Source organism: Mirounga angustirostris, unplaced genomic scaffold (assembly GCF_029215605.1).
Source record: "Mirounga angustirostris isolate CCGP_5_RB_7025 unplaced genomic scaffold, mMirAng1.0.hap1 SCAF_3, whole genome shotgun sequence".
NCBI classification, from domain to species: Eukaryota; Metazoa; Chordata; class Mammalia; order Carnivora; family Phocidae; genus Mirounga; species Mirounga angustirostris.
The window spans coordinates 55,144,187-55,166,307 of NW_026991711.1; the positions used below are offsets into that span (position 1 = coordinate 55,144,187).

Below are 22,121 nucleotides of genomic sequence, written 5' to 3' on the forward strand. Positions count from 1 at the left end.
GCAGGGCAGGTATGGTCATCCTATAAGACCAGAGACTCTGAGAGCATTGCCTGCCTCTTTCCTGACCACCCACCCTCTCTAACTCTACAAGGATAAAGGGGAGAGCCTCACAGGCCCCTCCAATTACAGAATAGCTCGGAAGGAGTGTGCTTGGATGTGACTTCCAACGCCAGTGTTTTTTAAACTGATGTTTTTCAATTTCAGGGGTTATGAACAGTGGAAATAACTAATGAGAGAGAACAGAGCAATAAATATCAGAGTACACTCTGCTCACAGTAAGTATTTTCTCCTGGAATGTTTTCTTCAGTAGTGTGTGTATGTGTGTACTGGGTCATGAAGTAAAATGTGTTTCCTAATGTAGGTTATAGTTTAACAAGTTTGAAAGCTACGGACATAAATGACTATGGTCCCATCAGATCTGCTCAGATTTAGACATGGCCAGCCTCAGGCCTCACCTGCTGCCCTGACCCTTCAAATACCGGGATGATAATGGGTGTGTTCAGAGCCCTTGTGCCAAGTTTATGTGCACTCTATCAGAGGCAAAAATGGAGCATGACAGTCTGCACTGAGGGCAAGTTCCAAGAACTGAGAACATAGCCCTTGGAGGGTTGTATAACTTTTCAACTCTAAGAACAGGGTCGGTCCTGGCTCTGCTGTCCCTGGTTACTTTGTGAATGTACTTGAACATTCTAGGGCATTTCTAGAGCCACAGGCCAGGGTACTGACCTCCCTTACACTCCTAAGAAGCACGCTGCAGAGTGCTCTGGCTAAAATTATCCTGCAGAAGCCACCTGTTTAGTTCCTTTTATACGTGTGCCTCTCAGCATTAGGTGTCACAGATCACTTGGCCCAAATGCTTTCTCATGGAAAAGCCACTATTCCATCTGTTGGAGTTTGTTTTTTTTTAAAAGATTTATTTATTTTAGAGAGAGACAGTGTGGGGAGGGGCAGAGGGAGAGGGAGAGAGGAACCCACGCTGAGTGCAGAGCCTGACGTGGGACTCGATCTCAGGACTCTGAGATCACAACCCTGAGATCAGGACCTGAGCTGAAACCAAGAGTCAGACACTTAACCAACTGAGCCACCCAGGCGCCCGTGCATTTGTTGGAGATTGTACTTTGCCTTTTTTATTTTGCTTCTGATAAACTTAAATCTGATAATTTTCTTGGGCAGTGTCTACATGAAGACAACCCAGAAAATTAGGTAAAATATTTAGTCAAATGAATGACTACAAAAAAAATGCAGATGATTCCAATCAAAACTCAGCTTGATTTTTTTTTTTTTTTTACACATTGAATTGGTTAATTTTCTTAGCGTCCCATAGATATAACTAGTCATCATAGCAAGTAAGTAGCCATTTTGGTTTCTGTTCCTATTGTATTTTAAATTTTCTTTTAAAGTAATCTCTACACCCAACATAGGGCTTAAACCCATGATCCCGAGATCAAGAGTTGCCTGCTCTTCCGACTGAGCCAGCCAGTCATCCCGTGTTCCTATTGTAGTTTGAAATTGTATTACTCAATAAAAGTTCATTGAAAGTACTGAGTAGAAGCCTCGGACAAAATCGCTAAGAGATGTTAAAGGCTTGACTTTTAGACTCTTAACTATCTAGCAATACTGGTTTTACCTAAAGGCAGTGGGCCTTTTGTGTATAAGTGAAAGAGACGTTCAGACCAATGGCGATAGTGATGATGCTAAGGAGAGTGGTGATAGCAATGTTCATTATATGGAGGGTACCATCTTCATTACTTCATTTATTTCCTTTAATTATTACAAAAATGCTCTGAAGACAGCATGACATTGATTTTACTTTTAAGGACACTGAGAATTATCAAGAAGATACATATTACAATAGTAATATGCCAGATCCTCAGGCTGGCTCTCCGTGGAGGGAGAGGAGTTAGCCCGGAGGAGCCCTGCCAGCCATTTCCCCCCGGGGGGGGGGGGGCAGGGGGTTGTACTTTTTTGTTTCCCGTCAGCTCACCGGGGGCAAATAACTGCAGGGGGGTGAAAACTCAGCCCTTATTCCTAAGTGTTTACAGGGAGACCAGGTGAAGTGAAGTTCAGGTTCCCAGGAGCATGCCCCAGAAGACCCAGGTATGGGCCTGCCTGAGATGTGGGGCTGCCAGGGGAGGACAGGGGGCTTGTGTGAGAGAAGATTCGGTGCAGCCCCAGTTAGGATGGCAGGGAGATGGGGCAGCCAGGGAGTCAGGGAGAGTGCATTAGTGTCCTATAGCTGCTAGAACAAAGGACCACGGACTCGGTGGCATGAAGCAACACACATTTATTAACTTGTGGCTCTAGAGGTCAGATGCCTGAGATGGGGCTTGCTGTGCCAAAATAAGGTGTTGGGCAAGGCTGTGCTCCTTTCTGGAGGCTCTAGGAGAGAACCCGTTTCCGTGACTTTCCCAGCTTCTAGAGGCTTCCCGCATTCCTTGGCTCATGGCTCCTTCCATCTTCAAAGCCAACAATGGAGGGTTGAGTTCTTACATTAAATCCCTCTGGCCTGTCTCCACAGTCCTACCTCCTCCTCTGACTTTCTGCCTCCCTTTTCCACTAATAAGGACTCCAGTGATTACATTGGGCCTTCTGGATAATCCAAGATTAACCCCCACCTAAAAGTCAGCTGCTTAGCAACCTTAATCCCACCTGTAATCTAATTCCCTTCTGCCATGTGACCTAACACATTCACAGATTCCAGGGATTAGGACATAGACCTTTTTTTTTGGGGGGGGGGTCCATTGTTCTGCCTACCACAGTGGCCTCTTGGAGAAAGGAGAGATTAGGAGAGACTTCTTGGAGGAGATGACCTCCAAACTGAGGCCTGAAGGAGGAAAGGGAATTAGCAAGGGGAAGAGCTGAGCTTGTACAAGGTCCCAGAGGGGAAAGGGAGCCCCGGCATGTTTGGGGAGCTGCAAAGGTCTCATACAAACACTCCCATGTAAGCCAACCCCTGTGACCAAGAAAAACATATGCCAAAAGCCACAGCCCCACAAAAGAGAATTTCTCAAACCTCCGCACTGTGGCCATTTCGATCATTCTTTGTTGCCGGAGGCCTTTCCTGGGCATCGTAGGAAGTTTGGCAGCATCCCTGGTCCCTACCAGATAGACGCCAGTAGCAGCCATGCAGTTGTAACAAGCAGAAATGACTCCAGACATTGCCAAGTGTCCCCTGAGGTGGCAAAGTCTCGTTGAGAACCAGCGGTGTAAGATACAATGATAAAGAATTGTACTGGCTCGTTCCCAGGATCCCAGCTGGGAATGCTTGCCTCTCCAGGTGTTCTTGTTAGGAGGAGCTATGGCTCCTTACTGCTTCTCTTTGCCAAGGTGGGTGGGGAGGTAACCAGATGTCTCAGATAGAGCCTTCCCCTCTTCCTCCTCCTCCTCCCCCCACCAACCAGTGAAGTCTATCCCTAAAAGTGGTTTGATTCAGGCCTTTAACTCTGCTTGGCACTAAGCATACAGAAGAACCCAAGAGACTCTTTCCTGACAAGATCGAGGGCCACAGAACAATGTATCAGCATCTTTCTTGTCATTGATTGTCGTCACACACACATTTGTTAAATTCTAGCGGATTCCACAGCATCTGTTCCTCATTAGGACACAGTGCAAACGCAATCGCCAAGATGATAAGAAACCCAATGTGGGTGAGGGCTGGATCCTCCTGCCTGGCTCTTCATGCAGACTGGGATAGTCCCTTCATGGAGTGCAGTCCTGGCTTATGACTCTGAGCACCTTACTGCTCTGAAGAGCAGCAAGCCAGGTGTGCTAATAAAAGTCCTAATTGGAAATAAGGATGAAAGTCCAGCTACTTGAGATGACCGGTGAGGAGGTGAGGAGGAGGGGGAACCAGATTCCTGGACTGGGGAGCAGTGAGGACCACACAGTGAGGGGCCCCTGTGCCAGACTGAGAGTTTGTCCTTGATCCTGAAGACTCTGGTGAGCCAATGAAGAGCTGTAAGCTGGCAAGTGACATAGCCAGATGAATTTAGAATATATTTCTAGAGCACTTTCATTTTACAAAGTGCATTTGTGCCCACGTCCCTCATTTAACGTTCTGTAGGTTGGGTATTATTTCCATTTGGCAAATGAAGACTTAGAGACATTATTAATTAATCAAGTTCAGAGAGCTAATAAAGTTGTGGCCAGGATTGAGTAGAACCTAGGTCTTCATTTCTGCACTGCCATCTGGGTGCGTTTACTGTACTTAGATAAACACCATACATGAAGAGCTGGTAAGGGGACGTGAAGGCAAAGAACAGAAGAAAAGTTAGTTGTGCCCAGCATGGATTGGCGCTGAGTAGTTAGTAGATGTTTTTCGAGGCTTACCGCTTCTTTTTTGCTATTCTTGTTTTTAGGTGGTGGAGGAGGGACAGTAAAGTATCCTCCAAATTGAGAAGGCATTTTGAGATTGAATAACAAAGCAGGCGACTCCATACAAGTTTACACAGAGTTTTATTCAGGATAACTTACTGACGGGGAAATCAGGCAGATGACAATCCAGATGCTGTGCAGATATTCTCCACTAAGTCCAGACCTTTATCTACAGATTGTATAGAGCGAGGGGATGTACAGCGGGCATTGTGATGAGGTCAAAGGGTCTGCATACACGTAATTGATAATTAACATTTAACAGACCTCATGGTACTATCTGTGCCTGGGGGTGGGGTGGGGGGTGAGGTATATCATCTCTGTTAGTTAACTAAACAATGTTAGGGCAGACCAGAACAAGCCTTCCCACATTCTGGTCAGGGCATGCATTAACCTCCAACAGGTCTAGAACATGAAGCCCCAAGGGAGGTCATCGCATGGATATGAACAAGATGGAGGGCCAAAGATGGAGTCGGTATTGTCAGCACCGTACACTTGTTTCTAAACTAATCACGATGATGTAGCCAAGTTACTGTTCCCCAGAGCAGTGATTTCCATCCAGTGGATCAAAACCCTTTGGGGGACCCACGATTATTCAGAGGGTCCTCAGGTTCAATGTGCATTTTCTTGATGGAAGCTGAAAATACTACCGTCTATTTTATAGGGACTCCAAAGTTTTTAAAAATTTAGCTTACATTACAAAGGGATCCTCATACTTGAAAGGTTGGGAATTGTGTATCACTAAATACTAAATATAAATTACTAGATATTATGTGTGTATATTAGCAGAGGATGGTGGGGCATAGGGTAACAGGGGAGTTTGGGCGTGTAAAGATCAATAGGAAGGGGGAAATCCAGTAACTGTATTCAGATGCCATAGAGTTGTGAGTCCGGAAGGACTAGATGTGCTGAGATGAGCATGGGGTAGCAAACATCGTGGACTTCTTTCTCTGCCCTAGGAAAGGAGTATTTCAATGACTTTCCCCCACAGGCTGGGGATGGTGCTTGATTTTATGTCAGGATTCGGGTGATACCCGAAGCATGTCCAAGCTGTATCAATAACAAAATGGTGTGTGGACAAAACTCCAAGGATTCATTTAGAGTTCAAGTTGGAGAGTAAAGAAAAGAATGCTTAAACCTAAGCCCGGGGCTGCTGGAGAAACAGGAAAAGGGAATGAGAGAGGGGTAGCCCTGGGCCCTGGCAGAGGCAGGTTACCTGCGGGAATCTCATTCCCTCATCTGTAAATGGAAGTGACACCTCTTTGGCCCGAATAAACCCATGAATGTAAAGATCGCTGCCATGCCTCTTTGCAACAATAGATGTAGGTTCTGTACATATGTGTTTACTCTTGGACCCAACGATTCTCCCAGAAGTTTACCCTGAAGCTCTGTCTCCTCCAATAAAAACAATACATGCAAAAGTTTATTCACTATGCCGTTGTTTGCCGTAGCAAAGTATTACAAACAACCTGCATGTCATATGTATTAGTTTTCTATCACTGCCCAATACATTACTACACATTTAGCTAAAAGCAACACCTATGTATTAGTTCATAGCCCTCTCCATCAGAAATCTGACATGGTGGCTGAGTTCTCTGCTCAGGGTATCACAGGGCGAAATCATAGTGTTTCTTGTGGTGGCAGGACCGAGGATCCCGTTTCCTTGCTGGGTGTCAGCTGGGGGCCACTCTCAGCTCCTCAAGGTGGCCTGCATTCTTTGCCATGCACCTCTTCACCTTCAAACCAGTGCATCAAATCCTTCTTGTGATTTGAAGCTCTGACTTCCCTTCTGAGAGCAGCTAGAGGTAACTCTGCTTTTAAAGGGCCTGTGTGATTAGGTCAGCCCACTGCGGACGATCTCGCTCTCATGGGATCAACTGATTTGGGACTCTATTACATGCATCAAAATCCTTTCACTACCATACCTAGATGAGTGTTTGATTGAACGGCTGGGAGAAGGTATGTGTGTACCAGAGGCCAAGAATCCTGGCGCCCATCTTAGGACCCTGCCCATCACACATAGGAAGCTGAATACATACGCTGCTTCCATCCACATGACAAAGAACGATGCTGTAGTAAGAAGCAATGAGAGAGGCTTCTGTGAACTGCTCTAGCATGATTTCCAGGATGCATTATACACCATTACATGAAAAAAGCAAGATGGAATAAAGTGTGCTACCTTTCATGTAAGGAAGAAGGGGAAGTAAGAAAAAATACATATATTATGGCACGCAGCCTTGAAGATGGTCCCCAATGATCCTTGCCTCTTCCGTGTAATCGTATGTAATCCTTTCCCTTTGCATCCGGACTGGACTTATCAACTGGTTCTAGCAAACAGAATCTAGCAGAAGTGTTAAATTAGGTTACAAAGAGATGATTGGCTTCCATCTTGGAATCAATTTCCCTGTCTCTCCGTGCTCTTACTCCCTCTCCAGGGCAAAGCAAGCTGCCATGTTGTGAGTAGTTACATGGAGGGACCACAATGCAAGAAACCTAATTCTGGCTCTTGTGGGTTGAATTGTGCCCACCAGAAAGATATGTTGAAGTTCTAACCCAACTGGTACCTATGAATATGACCATACTGGAAATAGGGTCTTTGCAGATATAATCAGGTGAAGATGAGGTCATGCTGGATTAGGGTGGGCCCTACTCCCCTGACTCGTGTCAGTAGAAGAAGGAAACTGGGACACAGAGACACATACACTGATGGAAGAACATCATGTAAAGGCAGATGCAGAAATTGAAGTTATGCAGTTGCAAGCCAGGGAATGCCAAGGGTGGCTGGCAGTGGCTCAGAGCTAGGAGAGAGACAAGGAAAGACTCTCCTTTAGAGCCTGCAGAGAGAACATGGCCCTGCCTTCATCTCGATTTTGGACTCCTAGCCTTCAGAACTGTAAGAGAATGAATTCTTGTTTCTCAAAGCCGTCTAGTTTGTGGTCATTTGTTAGGCCCCAGGAAATGAATACTGGCCAGTGGCCAGTGAGGACCTGAAGCCTGCCAAGAGCCATGTGAGTGCGCTTGAAAGAGGATCTCCTAAGGCCTGCCAACAGCCAGGCTGAGTGTGCTTGGGAGAGGGAGCAGATTCTCTGCGACTCAAGGCCTGAGGTGCCTGCAGCCCCAGGTGCCACCCTGACTGCATTCTTGGGAGGCCTGGAGCTATAGGTGCCTACCGGAGCCCCTCTGGATTTTTGACCCACCGAAACTGTGAGCTAATACACGCTTGTTTTAAGCTGGTAAGCTTAGTTATACAGCAATAGATAACTAACAAATATACTTATATATAGTTCTATAGATTTTTACCTTGGGGACGGTGGAAGAATAAACTAGAAACTAAGGAAAGTGGTTACTGCTAGGAGGTGAGTGGGACCGGAGGGCAGGGAATGGGGAGGGAGTTTAACTTTTGTAAGATTTTATTTTGAACCATGTGGATGCTTTATACATTCAAAAAATGAAATTGAGGCGCCTGGGTGGCTCAGTTGGTTAAGTGACTGCCTTTGGCTCAGGTCATGATCCTGGAGTCCAGGGATCGAGTCCCGCATCGGGCTCCCTGCTCGACAGGGAGTCTGCTTCTCCCTCTCCCCCCTCTTGTGCTCTTTCTCTCTCTCACTCTCTCTCTCAAATAAATAAATAAAATCTTTAAAAAAAAATTCTTAACTTAAAAAAAAATGAAATTGAACAAAAAAGATGAAAAAAGCAAACTCTAGAGTTGATGCAAATAAAAATAACCAACCTAACAATATATCAAATAAAGAACATAACCATAGCAAAAACCAATGAATTCAAGTAAACTTTGAACACAGTACTCTTTGAACACACCATTTAGAAGGATGTATTATAAAGATACAGGGAACTGCCAAGAAATCTTGAGCTTAGGTTTGTTGCCAAGGGTAGTACTGGTATGTGAGTCTCATCTAGTTTCTGTATATTGTCGAATAAATGTGCAAATGTATTGATGCTGTGGTGAGCTAGGGTTTTCATTGAGGGAGAAGGAAGATATAAATACGGAAAGAGGAAGACTAGAATGAATCCCATGGTGTTGGACTTTGACTTGGAGGTATGAATTCATGATTTAAAACTGTATCTGAGTGATGGGTATACTGTTTACTGCATTACATCTATATCTCCATAAATATATATATGCTTCGTCCCCTGTAAGGGCCTGGAAGAATGACATCCCAGTAGCAATGAGCACAAGTACTCAGATCTAATTTTCTAAGTGCCATTTCCTCCCAAAAGCAACTAGGGTTTTCCTGCCTAGGGCAGAGAAGATTCAATGAAGCGTTAGCAGGTCTTGGGTCAGAAAACAAGGAAGTGCTCAAAGATTGATAGGATATTATATAAAGAATGAAGGAGCCAGGTGTGGGGGCTTCCACTGGCCAAATATGGGCAATTTGAGCACCAAAAGTAATAATGGTATTTGTTTATAGTAACTGAATTAAATTGAATTTAAAAAATGCAGGCGTCCACACACCATTACTCAAAAAGGAGAAGGTGGAGGAGGGGAGCTGTGAAGGGAAGAAGAATGAGAAGCAGGGGGGAAAAAAGAGAAAAAGATAGACAGGTAGAAGGAATGACAGCATTAAAAAATCACCACTTTATAACCAATTCTATAAGCGTTCATCAGTGTGTGCTACACCCCCCCCCCCGGAAAAATATTTGCCCAGTTCAACCTGTCACTGCAGATAGTCTCTGCTGCAGCGGGAGAAGGATATTGTTAAAAAAACCAAAAAACAGGGCGCCTGGGTGGCTCAGATGGTTGAGCGTCTGCCTTCGGCTCGGGTCATGATCTCAGGGTCCTGGGATCGAGTCCCGCATCGGGCTCCCTGCTCCTTGGGAGCCTGCTTCTCCCTCTGCCTCTCTCTCTCTCTCTCTCATGAATAAATAAATAAATAAATCTTTAAAAAAAAAAACCAAAAAACAAAAACGGAGATCAGCTTTGAAAATTGAACGGACAAAAAAACAGTTTAATCATACAAAGCTTAATTTGCAAGACTAACTTGACCTGGGTAATTTCTTGCTTATGCCTCTGGAAATCATAAGCAAGTCTTGAACTGTTTCTTAAGGTTGATATGAGGTAACCACTGACCAGTTCCCTGTCATTTAAGAAAATTCTAATATTATAACCAATCCCCATGAAGAACAAACAGTCACTGCTTTCTTGCTATATAAGCTGCTTTATAACATACTCCTAAGCCTCATTCCGTGTTTTGGTTTGAGTGCTCCCAGTTTGCAAACTGTCTTTCTGATGTGTGCACAATAAACTTTTACTGATTACTGGTTTGGTGATTCATTCGCTTTACTTCTATCATTTCTGAGTTTCTGACAATATCTTTGTGGAGAGATTTGCCAGATGCCTTGACCAAGTGATCCAACTTGGCAGCACCGATAAAAGAACACTGTGCCTTCTCATGGAAATACACAACACCTCCCATTTTCCTATTAAAATGTTTAACCTGAATCTAATTATGAGGAAACAACTCGATAAATCCAAATTGATAAAGTCTACAAGACAATTGGCCTGGACTTTTCAAATATGTCAAAGTTATGAAAGATTTTGAAAAAGTGGAAGTTCTAGTAGATAAAAGGAGTTTCTAGAGAGGCACGGTGTTAAACCGAACGGGTGAATCTTGGGTAGATCCTGAATTTTCAAAGACGTGTGTGTGCACGTGTGCAATTGTATGACATTTTGAGACAATAAAGGAAATTTAAATATAGACGGTATGTTGAATGATATGACAGAAATGGTATTCAATTTATTGCATGTGATAATAGTGAGATATTTAGGGGTGAAGCAGCATTGCATGCAACTTTCCAAAGGTTGGGGGGGAACCTGTATAGTGAGAGAGGACGCAAATGTGAAATGGTGCATTGAATGAAGGGTATACTGTTCATAGTACTATTCTTGCAACTCTTCGGTCGGTTCGTAAATTTTCAAACTAAAAAGCTGGGATTAAAAAAAAGCGCGAGTTTCCTTCGTCTGCGGAGGTTCACATGGCCATAGGGAACCAGCACTCGGAGAAGCCTCCAATTCCGACGCTCTCGGTGCGTTCCCTTAAGTTTCTCTTTCACTGCGGAGCCTGGACCCGAGGCCCTGGGAGGCATCACCGAGTTCCCACAGCTCCCACCCCTGTCAGCGGGGAGCTGGCTACTCAGTGCCCGGGTCCCTCCGAGGCCAGCCAGTCGCCGGCCGCCATGGGCGTGGCCGCGGCCGGGGCGGCCAATGGGAGCCGCGGCGGGGGGCGTGGCCGCGCGCCGGCTCCTGAGCCGCCCCCGCTGCTCAGAAGCCTTTTTTCCAGCTCCCGTGCCTGCCGGCTTCGGGTGCAGCGGGGCGCAGTAGCAGGACTGGCGGAGCCGCCGCCGCCCGGTAAGTGTCTGACCACCGGGCCGCGGTCGCTCTGGCAGCTCCGTGCCTGCTCCGGGTCGCCCCTCTGCCGGCCCGCCCCCCTTTCGCCGCGGCGTCCGGAACCGGTCGGCGTGGGACTCCCTGCCCGGCCGCGGCCGGTGCTGCGCCTCCGGTCGGCCTCGGCCGGGGCTGGGACTGCGGTCGGATTGCGGCCCGGGAGAGCGCCGACGGGGCCGGGCGTGCTCGGCGGCTGCCGCTGCTCCCCGGTTCGCGTGCGGAGCCCGGCTCCCGGGGGCGCGAGGTTCCGGGGCTGGGTCGCGCTCTTCCGGCAGGGGCGCCGGCTCCAGGGCCTCATCACTTGGTGCGAGGGGTGACTTCTGTCCCAGCGTCACAGGTCCCAAGTGTGAGGCCCGTGTGGGTGGCATCTCAGCGTGTGCGCCCCGGCCCCCACGGTGTGTTTTTCCTGCCTCTGCATCCCTCCCACTCGCGGTTTATTCAGAGTGCGCAGCCCGGGTCCCCGAGAGCTTCCTACTCTGGGAGAGGGCACACTGTACTCGGAATTGCTCCTGGGACACGCCAGGTTGGCTCACGTTTGTAGGGACGGGTGCACTTCATTTGCTTGGAAGGTTAATGTAGCTCTGGATTTTAGCGTCTTTCCAGGTGTTAAGTTCATGTAAAGCATTTGCAGTGTTCAGCATTGTTGCTCCTGGGCAAGAGTAGCAGAACAGTGTTGGGACTGTCCTACAGATTCTAGATTCATCTTCCTCAGGTAGTGAAAAAAGTTGAAAGGCATGAATTGTGGTCTTGGCTTTGCCTTTGCCAAGTTTTGTGGTCGTGGGCTCAATTAATTCGTATGAAATGAGGAATGGCTTCTAAGATTCCTTTTAAATTCCACGTTTCATAAGTCTGTGATGAGCTTATTTTCCATACTGTACCTTTAAAGAGAATGGGAAATAAGAGTCTGTGAAAGGCAGACATTTGGGGAACAAAGATTTAAGAGGTCACAGAAGTTTAGAGACTGTGATTCCAGTTTAAGACTGCAGACTGAAAAGGAAACACAAGTAAATTCGAAAGAACTTATCCAGAATTAAATATATAACAGAAACTTGGAAAGCTTTCCGAAGTTCCAGAAGCAATTACTGTACTATATTTTACCTCTCTTTGCAGCTGTGCAAATGAGGTAAAGAGAAAATAACTCCTGAGTAAGAGAAAATTTAGGAGAGAGGCTATGGTACCTATCTTAAATGTAGGGAGAATCTTTTGGAATCCTTAATTTGTATAGACATTTCCACTCAGGAAACACTTAAAAAAAAATAGGTGGGAAGTTTGTGTTTCCTTTGCAGGAAAATCGTACATTTATTCTGAATGTGCAGAATTTCGACAGTACCACCTGCTAATATTTTTCAACAGCCTTTGGGAAATAGTGTCTGGCTTTTGTAGTACTTAGAGGAAAGATCATGGGTTCCCTCAGGGAGACTTTAGTTTGCAGACATTGTAGCTGTGTGACTAGGAAAAGTCACTTTTCCTCTCTGAGGTTGTCTTTTCTCAATTGTGAAATGTGGCTAATGGTACCTATTTCATAGGGTTGTAAGGATTAAATAAAATCCTTAATGTGGAAAATGTATAGCAGTGCCTGACATATAAGATATTCAATAACGATGGCTATGGTTATTAGCATTGTGTTTATAACGCAGCAGAGAAGTGGTCCCCAGGTTTAGTCTGGCTAGAGGGTATGGCCTAAAGAGGAGTGCAAAGTGGGAAGTGATCCCCAGGCACTGCTCTCCCTGACACTGGCGTTTTTGCAAGGTTATAATCCCTTCCCTGGATCTCAGGCTGAGATGTCGCCCAGACACTAGTGATTGCTAAGGACACAGATCTCCCTGACTGTGTTGGCCTGTCATTCTTGGGACTTGAATAGAGTTGGAATTTTCCCAAAAAATGGTGCTAGGAATTTAATGTGTTTGAGAAAAACCCCTCTAAAGAGCACTCCAAAACAAAGAAATGGTTCAGTTTACTGAACAGAGATTTCAGCTTGAGATAGCCGGAGCCCTGTCTCAGCCTGCTGTGGCCAGCGCGGCGTACTGGACATAACGTCTCCTATTGCAGCCTTAGCTAGAAGCTTTTCTTGTTTGCATGTTTGACCAACTACTGATACTCTCTGTGGTAGTTAGCTAAAGTTTTCTTTCTTTTCTTTCTTTCTTTTTATTTACTTGTCAGAGAGAGCACAAGCAGCGGGGAGCGGCAGGCTCCCTGACAAGCAGGGAGCCGGATGCTGGACTCCAACCCAGGACCCTGGGATCATGACCTGAGCCAAAGGCAGATGCTTAACTGACTGAGCCACCCAAGCGCCCCTAAAGTATTCTTTCTTTGACCCAGCAAACATTAACCTGGGAAGGCGGGCAGTAGGCTTAACTGCTCAATAATCTAGTCCTAGCTTTGGGAAAGGAAAAGAGAAGAGCCCGAAGGTAATTTTTACCCTATTCCTATCTAACTTTTAAAAATTGTAATTGAATAGAAGGTACTTTCATACAGTTTAACCAGGGATGCAGGAATGGACACTCATTTGTGGAAGATGAGTTTATGGCGGTGGTACATCTGAATTGGGACAAATGGATGTGCGCTCCGTCCACTCGATTCAAAACCCCAGGAGAACATCTGAATAGGGACAAATGGGTGTGTGCTCCGTCCACTTGATTCAAAACCCCGGGAGAACATCTGAATAGGGACAAATGGGTGTGTGCTCCGTCCACTTGATTCAAAACCCCGGGGGAACATCTGAATAGGGACAAGTGGGTGTGTGCTCCGTCCACTTGATTCAAAACCCCGGGGGAACATCTGAATAGGGACAAATGGGTGTGTGCTCCGTCCACTTGATTCAAAATCCTGGGGGAGGCAATTCCACGCAGTTTTGAGCTCTAGTTGAGTATTTGCATTTGAACCCAGAACTTTTGGGTTTTGATCTAACTGAAAAGTTAATATCAAAACTGACAGAAGATAGGGGGCACCTGGGTGGCTCAGCTGGTTAAGCGTCTGATTCGGCTCAGGTCATGATCCTGGCTCAGGTCATGATCCCTCCCGGGGTCATGGCCAGGTGTCTGCTCAGTGGGGAGCCTGTTTCTCCTTCTCCTCCCTCTGCCCCTCCCACCCCCCACTTGTGCTCACCCACTCGCTGGCTCACTGTCGCTCTCTCTCAAAATCTTAAAAATAAAATCTTAAAAAAAGAAAAAAACAGAAGACAAAGTCACCAAAAGTAGCCGTTAAAACTAAGCTAGTAGGGGCGCCTGGGTGGCTCAGTCGTTAAGCGTCTGCCTTGGGCTCAGGTCATGGTCCCAGGGTCCTGGGATCAAGCCCCGCATCGCAGGGAGTCTGCTTCTCCCACTCCCACTCCCCCTGCTTGTGTTCCTGCTCTCTCTCTGTCAAATAAATAAATAAAATCTTAAAAAAAACAAAAACCAAAAACTAAGCTAGTAAAACAAATAAGAAGTGGCAGGAAACCAGAGAGTTAATCAGTGAGATGGCATGAGGCCATATGGCAATAGAGCCTTTAAAAAATATTTTGTTTTGTTTTTAAATTAGAGATCAGTTATGATTCCATTTCCCATAAAGTTTTGCTGACATTCTGCAGGAAACCTTGTGTGTGTGTGTCTTTATATATGCAGACACACACACACACACGCATATGTATGTGTAGAAAAAAAGTCACTACTAAATAAGATGAGTAAGAAGGAGGGTCAACTCTAATATCATCTCTGAGAATTAAGTACTTAAAGTGGGAATTTAAGTGGTAAGTATTCCAAATTGTGAATTGGCCACCACATATTTAACTCACTGATTTATAGTAACAATATAGATGCTTGTGATGTCCCTGAGATCCTCATTCCATAGGTGGGACCCTAATGTCTGTACTTTTCCGAAGCCCTGTAGTCAGGTTAGGAACTATTAATAAGGAGTCCTATGTGCCACACAGATGCTTAATGCTTACATAGTTTCACAGCCAAGGAAATAAGAACCAGATGGAAGCCGCAGGGAGGGGGCAGTGGGGAATCAACTGGGTAATGGTTTTCTTTTGTGGTGATGAGATATTTTGGAACCAGATAGAGGTGGTGGTAGTACGACATCCTGCATGTGTGAAGTGCCACTGGATTGTTCACCAAAATGGCTTATTTTATAGGATGTGAATTTCACCACTGTGAACAACTCCAAAAGTTTATTTGAACATTATCTTTGTATACTGTGTATTGGAAAAATAAATTACTGCTGTTTAGATTGACTGTCTACCTTCTGAATATTATATTCTCTTAAGACTTTTCTCTTAAATTAAGCACATTTTTTGTTGTTTATAAGATGCAGCTTATCAGTACTACCTTTTCGAAGCTGCTTAGTAATATTTTCTCCTTAATTAAAACACCACCACTCCTTTATGATCACATACAGCCTCAGGTGGTGGCAGAAAGAACACTGTATTTGGAATTAGAACCCTTGGGTTGGAGGCCCAATTCTGCCCCATCAGCTGTGTGGCCTTGGGCAAGGCACCTTGCTGAGACTCCATTTCCTAGTCTGTTTTTCTGTCCTCCTATCCCAAACTTGTTGGGGGATCCAGGGAAATCATTTGTATCAGACACTCTTCTAACGGCAAATTATAGTGCTTCCACAGGTCACTGTTACGTAGTTATTGCCTTGTTTTTTTTAACTTGAAATCAGCAGAATCCAAAAGTAGATTAAGGAAGGTACTAGTGGACAGTTAATGAATTATTGGATTTAGTATTAATGTGTTTTAATGGTCTATATAACTTATAGTATTAATCATTATATTATGAATCTTATAAGGCTAAGAATTAGTTATATACAGATATTATTAAGTGTTTGCAAGGATGATAGGGAGCTGAGATGATTTTGGGGGGGGGCAGGGTTTGTTCTTGGTCCTGAAACACATAAAGCAAATGAAGATTTTTCAGGTTCCATGTTCATAGAGGTTCCATACTCACTTGTAACCAGTCTGAATTCGGTTAATGTCTGTAAATGAGAATAGCCACTGGTAGATGTATTTAGAATCTCCTCTGGGTTCTTTGTGTTTTTTCTTAGTTTAAACAAGCCCCTGGGCCTTGTTGCAAACTGACATTTTTGGCAATAATGACTTGTGGCAGGCCTTTCTTGAGAAATGTAGTCTTGAGAAACTCCCAAAACATGCAGAGTAAAAACCCTGGGCGTATTGCTCACCAGTAATGACTATAATAAATTAGAAATTTTATTTCAAACCACAGTAATTATGGCTGATAGTATATATGCAAATGTTTGTTAATTTGCATGTTTCTCCTGTTAGTGGGCAGAGGCCAGATTTACCAACTGAAAATGCATAAAACTGCAGAATGTGTGAGCACCTTTTAGGTGAAAGGAAGATGGAAGACGACAATTGTTGAGTGTCTGTTTTTGTGCTAGTTTAAAAGTGTATATTTAATCCCCACAATAGGGCACCTGGGTGGCTCAGTCCTTAGGCGTCTGCCTTCGGCTCAGGTCATGATCCCAGGGTCCTGGGATCAAGCCCCGCATCAGGCTGCCTGCTCAGGGGGAGTCTGCTTCTCCCTCTCCCACTCCCCCTGCTTGTGTTCCCTCTCTCACTGTGTCTCTCTCTGTCAAAAAAGAAAAAAAAAATCTTAAAAAAAAAAAATCCCCACAATAGGAGTAAAAGCTAGGCATTTTATTTAGCTTAGCCAATAAAAGTATGGGCTCCACCCCTAATTGGTTGTGTTGGCTGCTTCGATGGTGATGATGTTGATGAAGAAAAAGCTTAGGGGTTAATAGGCACTTCCCTAGGAAGGATGCGGCGTGGCTCTGACCCCAGAGTACTCCTCTTTCCTTTGTACCAAGCTGCTTCCCAGCTATTAATGGCGTATGGATAAGAAGAGAAAACTAACATTTATAGAGTGTGAACTAGAAGTACATTTTGATACTTTTAAGTAATTGTCATTTTACCTTCGTACACGGAGTTGCAACATTTTTTTTTGCTCTAGTGCACCCGAGGGACTCACTAAGACAGTGGCAAACAAATGGCAAATATTTGTTGAGTGAAAATGAATAGATTTTAGATAAAATGCACTACCCAGAAAATAGCCTCCATTGTGCTCCACTAAATACATTCACCGTATCACCAGACCAGCATATTGCATTTACTTAAGGCCTGAATGAGATTTAAGGCAAGTGATAAAGTGAGGTTTGCTTTATGAAGCCAAGGCTCCCCTGGAGAATTGGGGTGGGGGTGGGGGGTGTTGTTCACCAATAGCATCTGATGGCACTCTTTGAATGGAACACAAGTTTAAAGAAGAAACTGCTTGTGCACGGAGTTACAACTTTGACATGCCTTCCTTTTGTGTCCAGGAAAAACCCTATCGGAGGCTATGTTTCTCTGTTCCAGGAGAAGGCACCGTGGTGAAGATGTCGGCCCTCAACTGGAAGCCCTTTGTGTACGGGGGGCTGGCCTCCATTACAGCAGAATGCGGTAAGGAGCCCAAGGGGCCGACTCAGGTCGCTTGCTTGCTGCTCGGGATGTCAGGATATCGATGAGAAGTTAGGGTCGCTATTTGGAGTTTGATGTGACTGTGGTTCGAGCACAGCATGTGAGAGCATGAAATGTTAATCTCAGATTTCAAAATTGCCCTCTTTTGGTATGTTTTTCCAACACAGAGTCATTTTGGCTGCCTAGCCGTTTAGAGTTCAAAGTTCAGTGTGGGTGGGGAAAGTGGAACCTGTTAGTCAAACAGAAGGTTTATCAGTCATTTTTAGATCACATCTGTCCCTGTGCTCCTTGTCCTTTCCCCCACTTTGCCCCTGTTAGCGCCTGGGGCGGTAGAGAGTTGGGAGGAGCTCCCAGGTCCTCCCCTGCCCATTAGCCATACCCTATTTGTGACTGCCTCCTCAGTGGAGTGCCACATCAGATCCCGGTTATCTTTGTCTATTTCCTGGCATAATTCACTCAACAAATCCTCATTGAGCAGCTGCCGAGTGCCAGGTGCCGGGCTGGACACATCGTGGGCTTCCAGGGCTCGGTCACTGCTGTCCTGGGACAGGGGCTGCCCCTGAGGAGCCAGCAGGGCTGAGGGGTGAAGGCACAGGAACCACCCACCCACTTGGTTGCCCGTGCAGGTGGGTTCTCCCATTGCCACGGTGGAGCAAGTGTGCTGAGAATGAGTGTTACATATTTGGGTGGACTCTCCGTGGGGCACTGGTAAACATTTTTAGCTGCGTGAACAGATTTACTTTTAGACTGCAGAACACAAAGTGAAACGCTCCTTTGGAAAATGAACTTCTCTCTCTTTGTTCATATTGAACCTGATTTTAGCTTTCACAGATGCAAACAACAGTAACATATTTTAAAATTTCCTGTTTGTGTAAATCATTCCGTGTACCTGTCTTTCACAGCAGTGCAGCTTCTGAGATCCTAGGTAGAGTAGGATGGGAACTACATAAAAATGTAAAGAAAGGAAAGTAGGGGTCTTTTTAATGTTTTGGTTCCTAATTTTTTTTAAATAGAGAAAAGATTGCAAAGTATCTGCTATTTCCTAATTCCATTTCTTAGTTTACATTATAGTTAAAATGTTTCCTCGGTAATAGATCACCATGTATCCTTTATTTAGTGGAATTTCTTTTTATCAAGTGAAATATTTCTTTTTAAAAAAATTTTAAGGTACTTTTCCAATTGACTTAACGAAGACACGGCTCCAGATTCAAGGCCAGACAAATGATGCAAACTTTAAAGAAATCAGGTATCGAGGAATGTTGCATGCGTTAGTGCGGATAGGCAGAGAAGAAGGGCTGAAAGCTCTGTACTCAGGGTAAGTAGACCTTTGCGTTTTTATATTTGACTACTGACCTTCCAAATGAATAGACTGAAAACTAAGACTTCATGGAGAAAAATTAGAAATTTGAGATATATTTGAAAAGAGAAAGTAGTTTGCAGGTTTTTCGTTTTTCATTTCAGCTTTATTTTCTATATATCTTTTATGTAATGAACGTTGTGGTGAAAGTATGTTTTTATTATATTCAAATACAAATACTAATGCAAAAATTACATTTGTTCCCAAAAAACATTCCATAATTCAGTGTTTCACTCCGAAAAAAGCCCTTCCCCTTGGCTATTCTGAATTACTGAGGTTTTTGCTATAAGGAAAATGACAGAGTATCCTGTATGGGTAAGGGTTGTGAACAACTTTCCTTTAATCCAACATTTATCGAACAGTGTGAAGGTGCGGGATGGGAAAGTGAGTATGTCAGCCCGAGTCCCTGCAGAAAACAGAATTTGCTTGGGTGGTTTCAGTGAGGAGACCTTAATGAAGGGGCTGCTTAAGGGCTAAGGGAACAAAGGAAGGATATTGAGGTACCTAGAAACTATCAAAGTGAGAAATTGGTTCCAACCCTAGGACCAAAAGGACAAGGACGGGAATGGTGTTAGCAGAGCCTGTTAAGACTAGAGCCTTGAAGGAGTGAACAGTCATTGTGGAGGGATGCTTCGGTAGTGCCCAGGGAGAGGAGAATCCCTCTTCTTCCTCCCTCCCTCCATCCCATCGTCTACTGGTGGAATCCACCTGGAAGTCAGCTGGCAGGGGAACGTGAATGACGTAATCCGCGGGCACCACCCTCCCGGCCGCAGAGCATCACAGAGAAGGCTGAGAGACTGGATCTGGGAGGACAGATGGGGATCGGCAGCAACACACGGTTGTGAAGGAGCTGTCATTTAGTGGGGACAGCAGACGTGGGAACGGGGGATACAGCGGAGTCTGATACTGAGTACTAGAATCTGGTAGAGGCAGGGCGTCAAGCCCAGAGTGTGGGGACAGGAAAGAGGGCGGGTTTTAGGAAGGCTGCTCGGTGCAGGCGGCGCCCGGTCTGAGCTTGCAGGATCAAGAAGAGTGAGTTGGCCAGGTGAAGTTAGAAGGGAACTGTATTTACACAGAGCCAGTAGAGTGTGCAAGAAAGCCCAGTACATTCTGTGAACTGCAAGTAATTCGGCATGGGTATAGCGTGGGGGCTGGTGAGCGGTAAGAGCTGGGGTTGGAGCCCTAATGAGGGGTCAGGACATGGACGGCCTCGGGACAGGCCAAGCATCCTGATCTCCTCCGCTACACCATAGGTCCCCAATCCGGGCCTCATAGGTCCCCAATCCGGGCCCCCCAATGCGAGACTGACAGGATAGGGTTTCCATGGTAAAGAGAAGCCGGCCTGTCATGGGGAGACGGGATGAAAGACTGACGACACTGGAAGTAGGCTGTCACGCTGGAAGCAGGATCTGAACAGAGGTGTTGTGTTGGGGACAGAGAGAAAGAAGACAGGCTGTTTAGGGCGTAGGGTTGACATATTATGGGAGCTAATATGTGAGGGGGTGTGGAGGAAGCAGGGGACAAGGCTGATGTCTTGATTTCTGGTTTGGGCCAAAATGTAGATGGAGCTTCCATTCCCTAGTCTGGGAAACAGAGAGGAGAGCTGACTGGTTGGAGCGGGAGGATAGTGAGTTCAATGTGGGACTCTGGATCCAGAGGTGGGCCGGGGATAGGACATGCGCATTGAGAAATCTACGAAGCAGTTGGAAATGCATCATTGGATCCGTGTTGGAAGCAGGAATTAGGCGTCCTGAGTCTCTGACAGTGGTGGAAGCATGGGAATGTGTGGAGAGTGGGGAGAGAAGGAAGCACAGGCTGGAATTCTGGGGATCCCCCAGATGACAGAAGTAGGAGGCTGTGGAGAAAAGGAAACAAACAGGAGAGGGGGATGTTAACGGAGCTCAGGGAGGAGGTCGCTGCGTGGAGGACAGAGGGTGGACAGTAGCAAATACCACAGAGAGGTTGTGTAAGGTACTAAGTGGAACACATCATTTAATTTAGTGACAGAGATGTCAACCGGTCACCTCAACTGAGGGCAGTTTTGATGGAGAGAGGGGGAGGGAAGGCAGACTGCATTTGGAGAAGAGGTGGGAAGTGCAGGAACAGCGGGCGGATAACTGCCCCAGGGTGGTTCTGGTGTCCAGAAGGCTAAGAGAGGGAGAGGAAATACCAGAACAGGGCCTCCAACAAGGTGGGAGATGAGCTCCAGAGCAGCAGCGGAAGGATGCTAGATGCTTGCAGAGGGCAGATTTCACTGGGCGCTTTGTCCCGAGCAAGGAGAGCCTTTTCCCTTGAACACCGGTGAGCAGATTAGAATTCCACATTCGCTTAACTTTTCATTAAGGATAACTACAAGGGGCTGAGCTTTCACTTCGTGAACTAATAATTGGCACAAATTTAACTGAACCCAGCTATATTTTTGTTGGATCTTGAATTGTGAGAAATCTGGTTTAGCATAGTTTGACTGTGGAAGGCACATGTGATTGCTTCTGTGTGTGTGTGTGTCTTCTAGAGGATTTAAAGTGATTTTTAGGATTACTTTGTCCTTTTGTGCGTTGGTTTGACAGAATTGCCCCTGCGATGTTACGCCAGGCTTCCTACGGCACTATCAAGATAGGCATTTACCAGAGCTTGAAGCGGCTGTTTGTTGAACACCCAGAAGGCGAGTGGGGAATCTCTTTTCCACTTGTGGACAGGAGGTGGGGGGTTGTGTGTCTTTTTAGTCAAGGCAAGATCGGAATTTCTTGAGCCTGACCGGGACTTTACTACTGCTGAGGAGAACTCTGGACGTAAAGTCTGAATGAATGGTGCTTAAAGCACATCGTTCTTAGCTGAACTTAGGGGAGTGGCAGTTAAAAGAGCAATCTTAACAAATTTTTAGTTATCCTCATCTCCAAAACACCCAGACTACAGTGTGTGTTATTATAGTTTGAGCCAACTTAAAAATTTCTAAAATCAGGAATTATAAGCTGTTTTTTCAGGAAAGCAGTGAATACCCTTCTTAGTATTAAGAACTGAATTCTAATACTCTATTGCTAGTTGTCTCTGTGACTTTGCTTTAATCCGTAGAACTTTTTCTTTTTTTTTACAATGGGACGAGTGCTAGTCAGCTGTTATATGAGAGTGGTCAACAGGAGCTAAGATGCTTTAGCACTTCAGTATATTTCACATTAAATATATACAGTGTGCTTTAAAACTTTTATCTTCTCGGTATCTCCTAGGAGTGTATCTTTTTTTTCTTTTCTTTTTTTTAAGATTTATTTATTTATTTGAGAGAGCGAGCATGCACACACATGAGTGGGGGGAAGGGCAGGTAGAAAGAATCTCAAGCAGACTCCCCACTGAACATGGACCCTGACATGGGGCTCGATCCCAGGACCTTTAGATCATAACCTGAGCCAAAATCAAGAGTTAGACGCTTAACCAAAATGAGCCACCTACGGGCCCCAGGAATGTATCTTTTTTATTCTCCTGCGGGATATACCTCATCTTAATTACTACAGTGGTCTGCATTTACACACACAAAAGTGAATTAGTAC

General features: G+C 45.3%; 1 protein-coding gene across 10 annotated transcripts in view; it reads left to right on the forward strand.

Annotated features, from left to right (window-relative positions):
* Positions 1-22,121, forward strand: part of SLC25A30 (solute carrier family 25 member 30) — a 75,094-nt gene that overhangs the window by 42,740 nt on the left and 10,233 nt on the right. For 4 of the 10 annotated variants that reach the window (XM_064586091.1, XM_064586088.1, XM_064586090.1 and 1 more), the window contains 4 exons: positions 205-275; positions 17,124-17,207; positions 18,393-18,540; positions 21,150-21,244. In XM_064586091.1, coding sequence (XP_064442161.1) covers positions 230-275; positions 17,124-17,207; positions 18,393-18,540; positions 21,150-21,244 — 373 coding nt within the window. In that variant the 5' untranslated portion in view covers positions 205-229. Of the gene's footprint in view, positions 1-204; positions 276-7,531; positions 7,605-10,619; positions 10,736-17,086; positions 17,208-18,392; positions 18,541-21,149; positions 21,245-22,121 lie in introns of those variants that run through there. The other 6 variants (XM_045869474.2, XM_064586092.1, XM_045869473.3 and 3 more) reach the window with 6 other exon arrangements.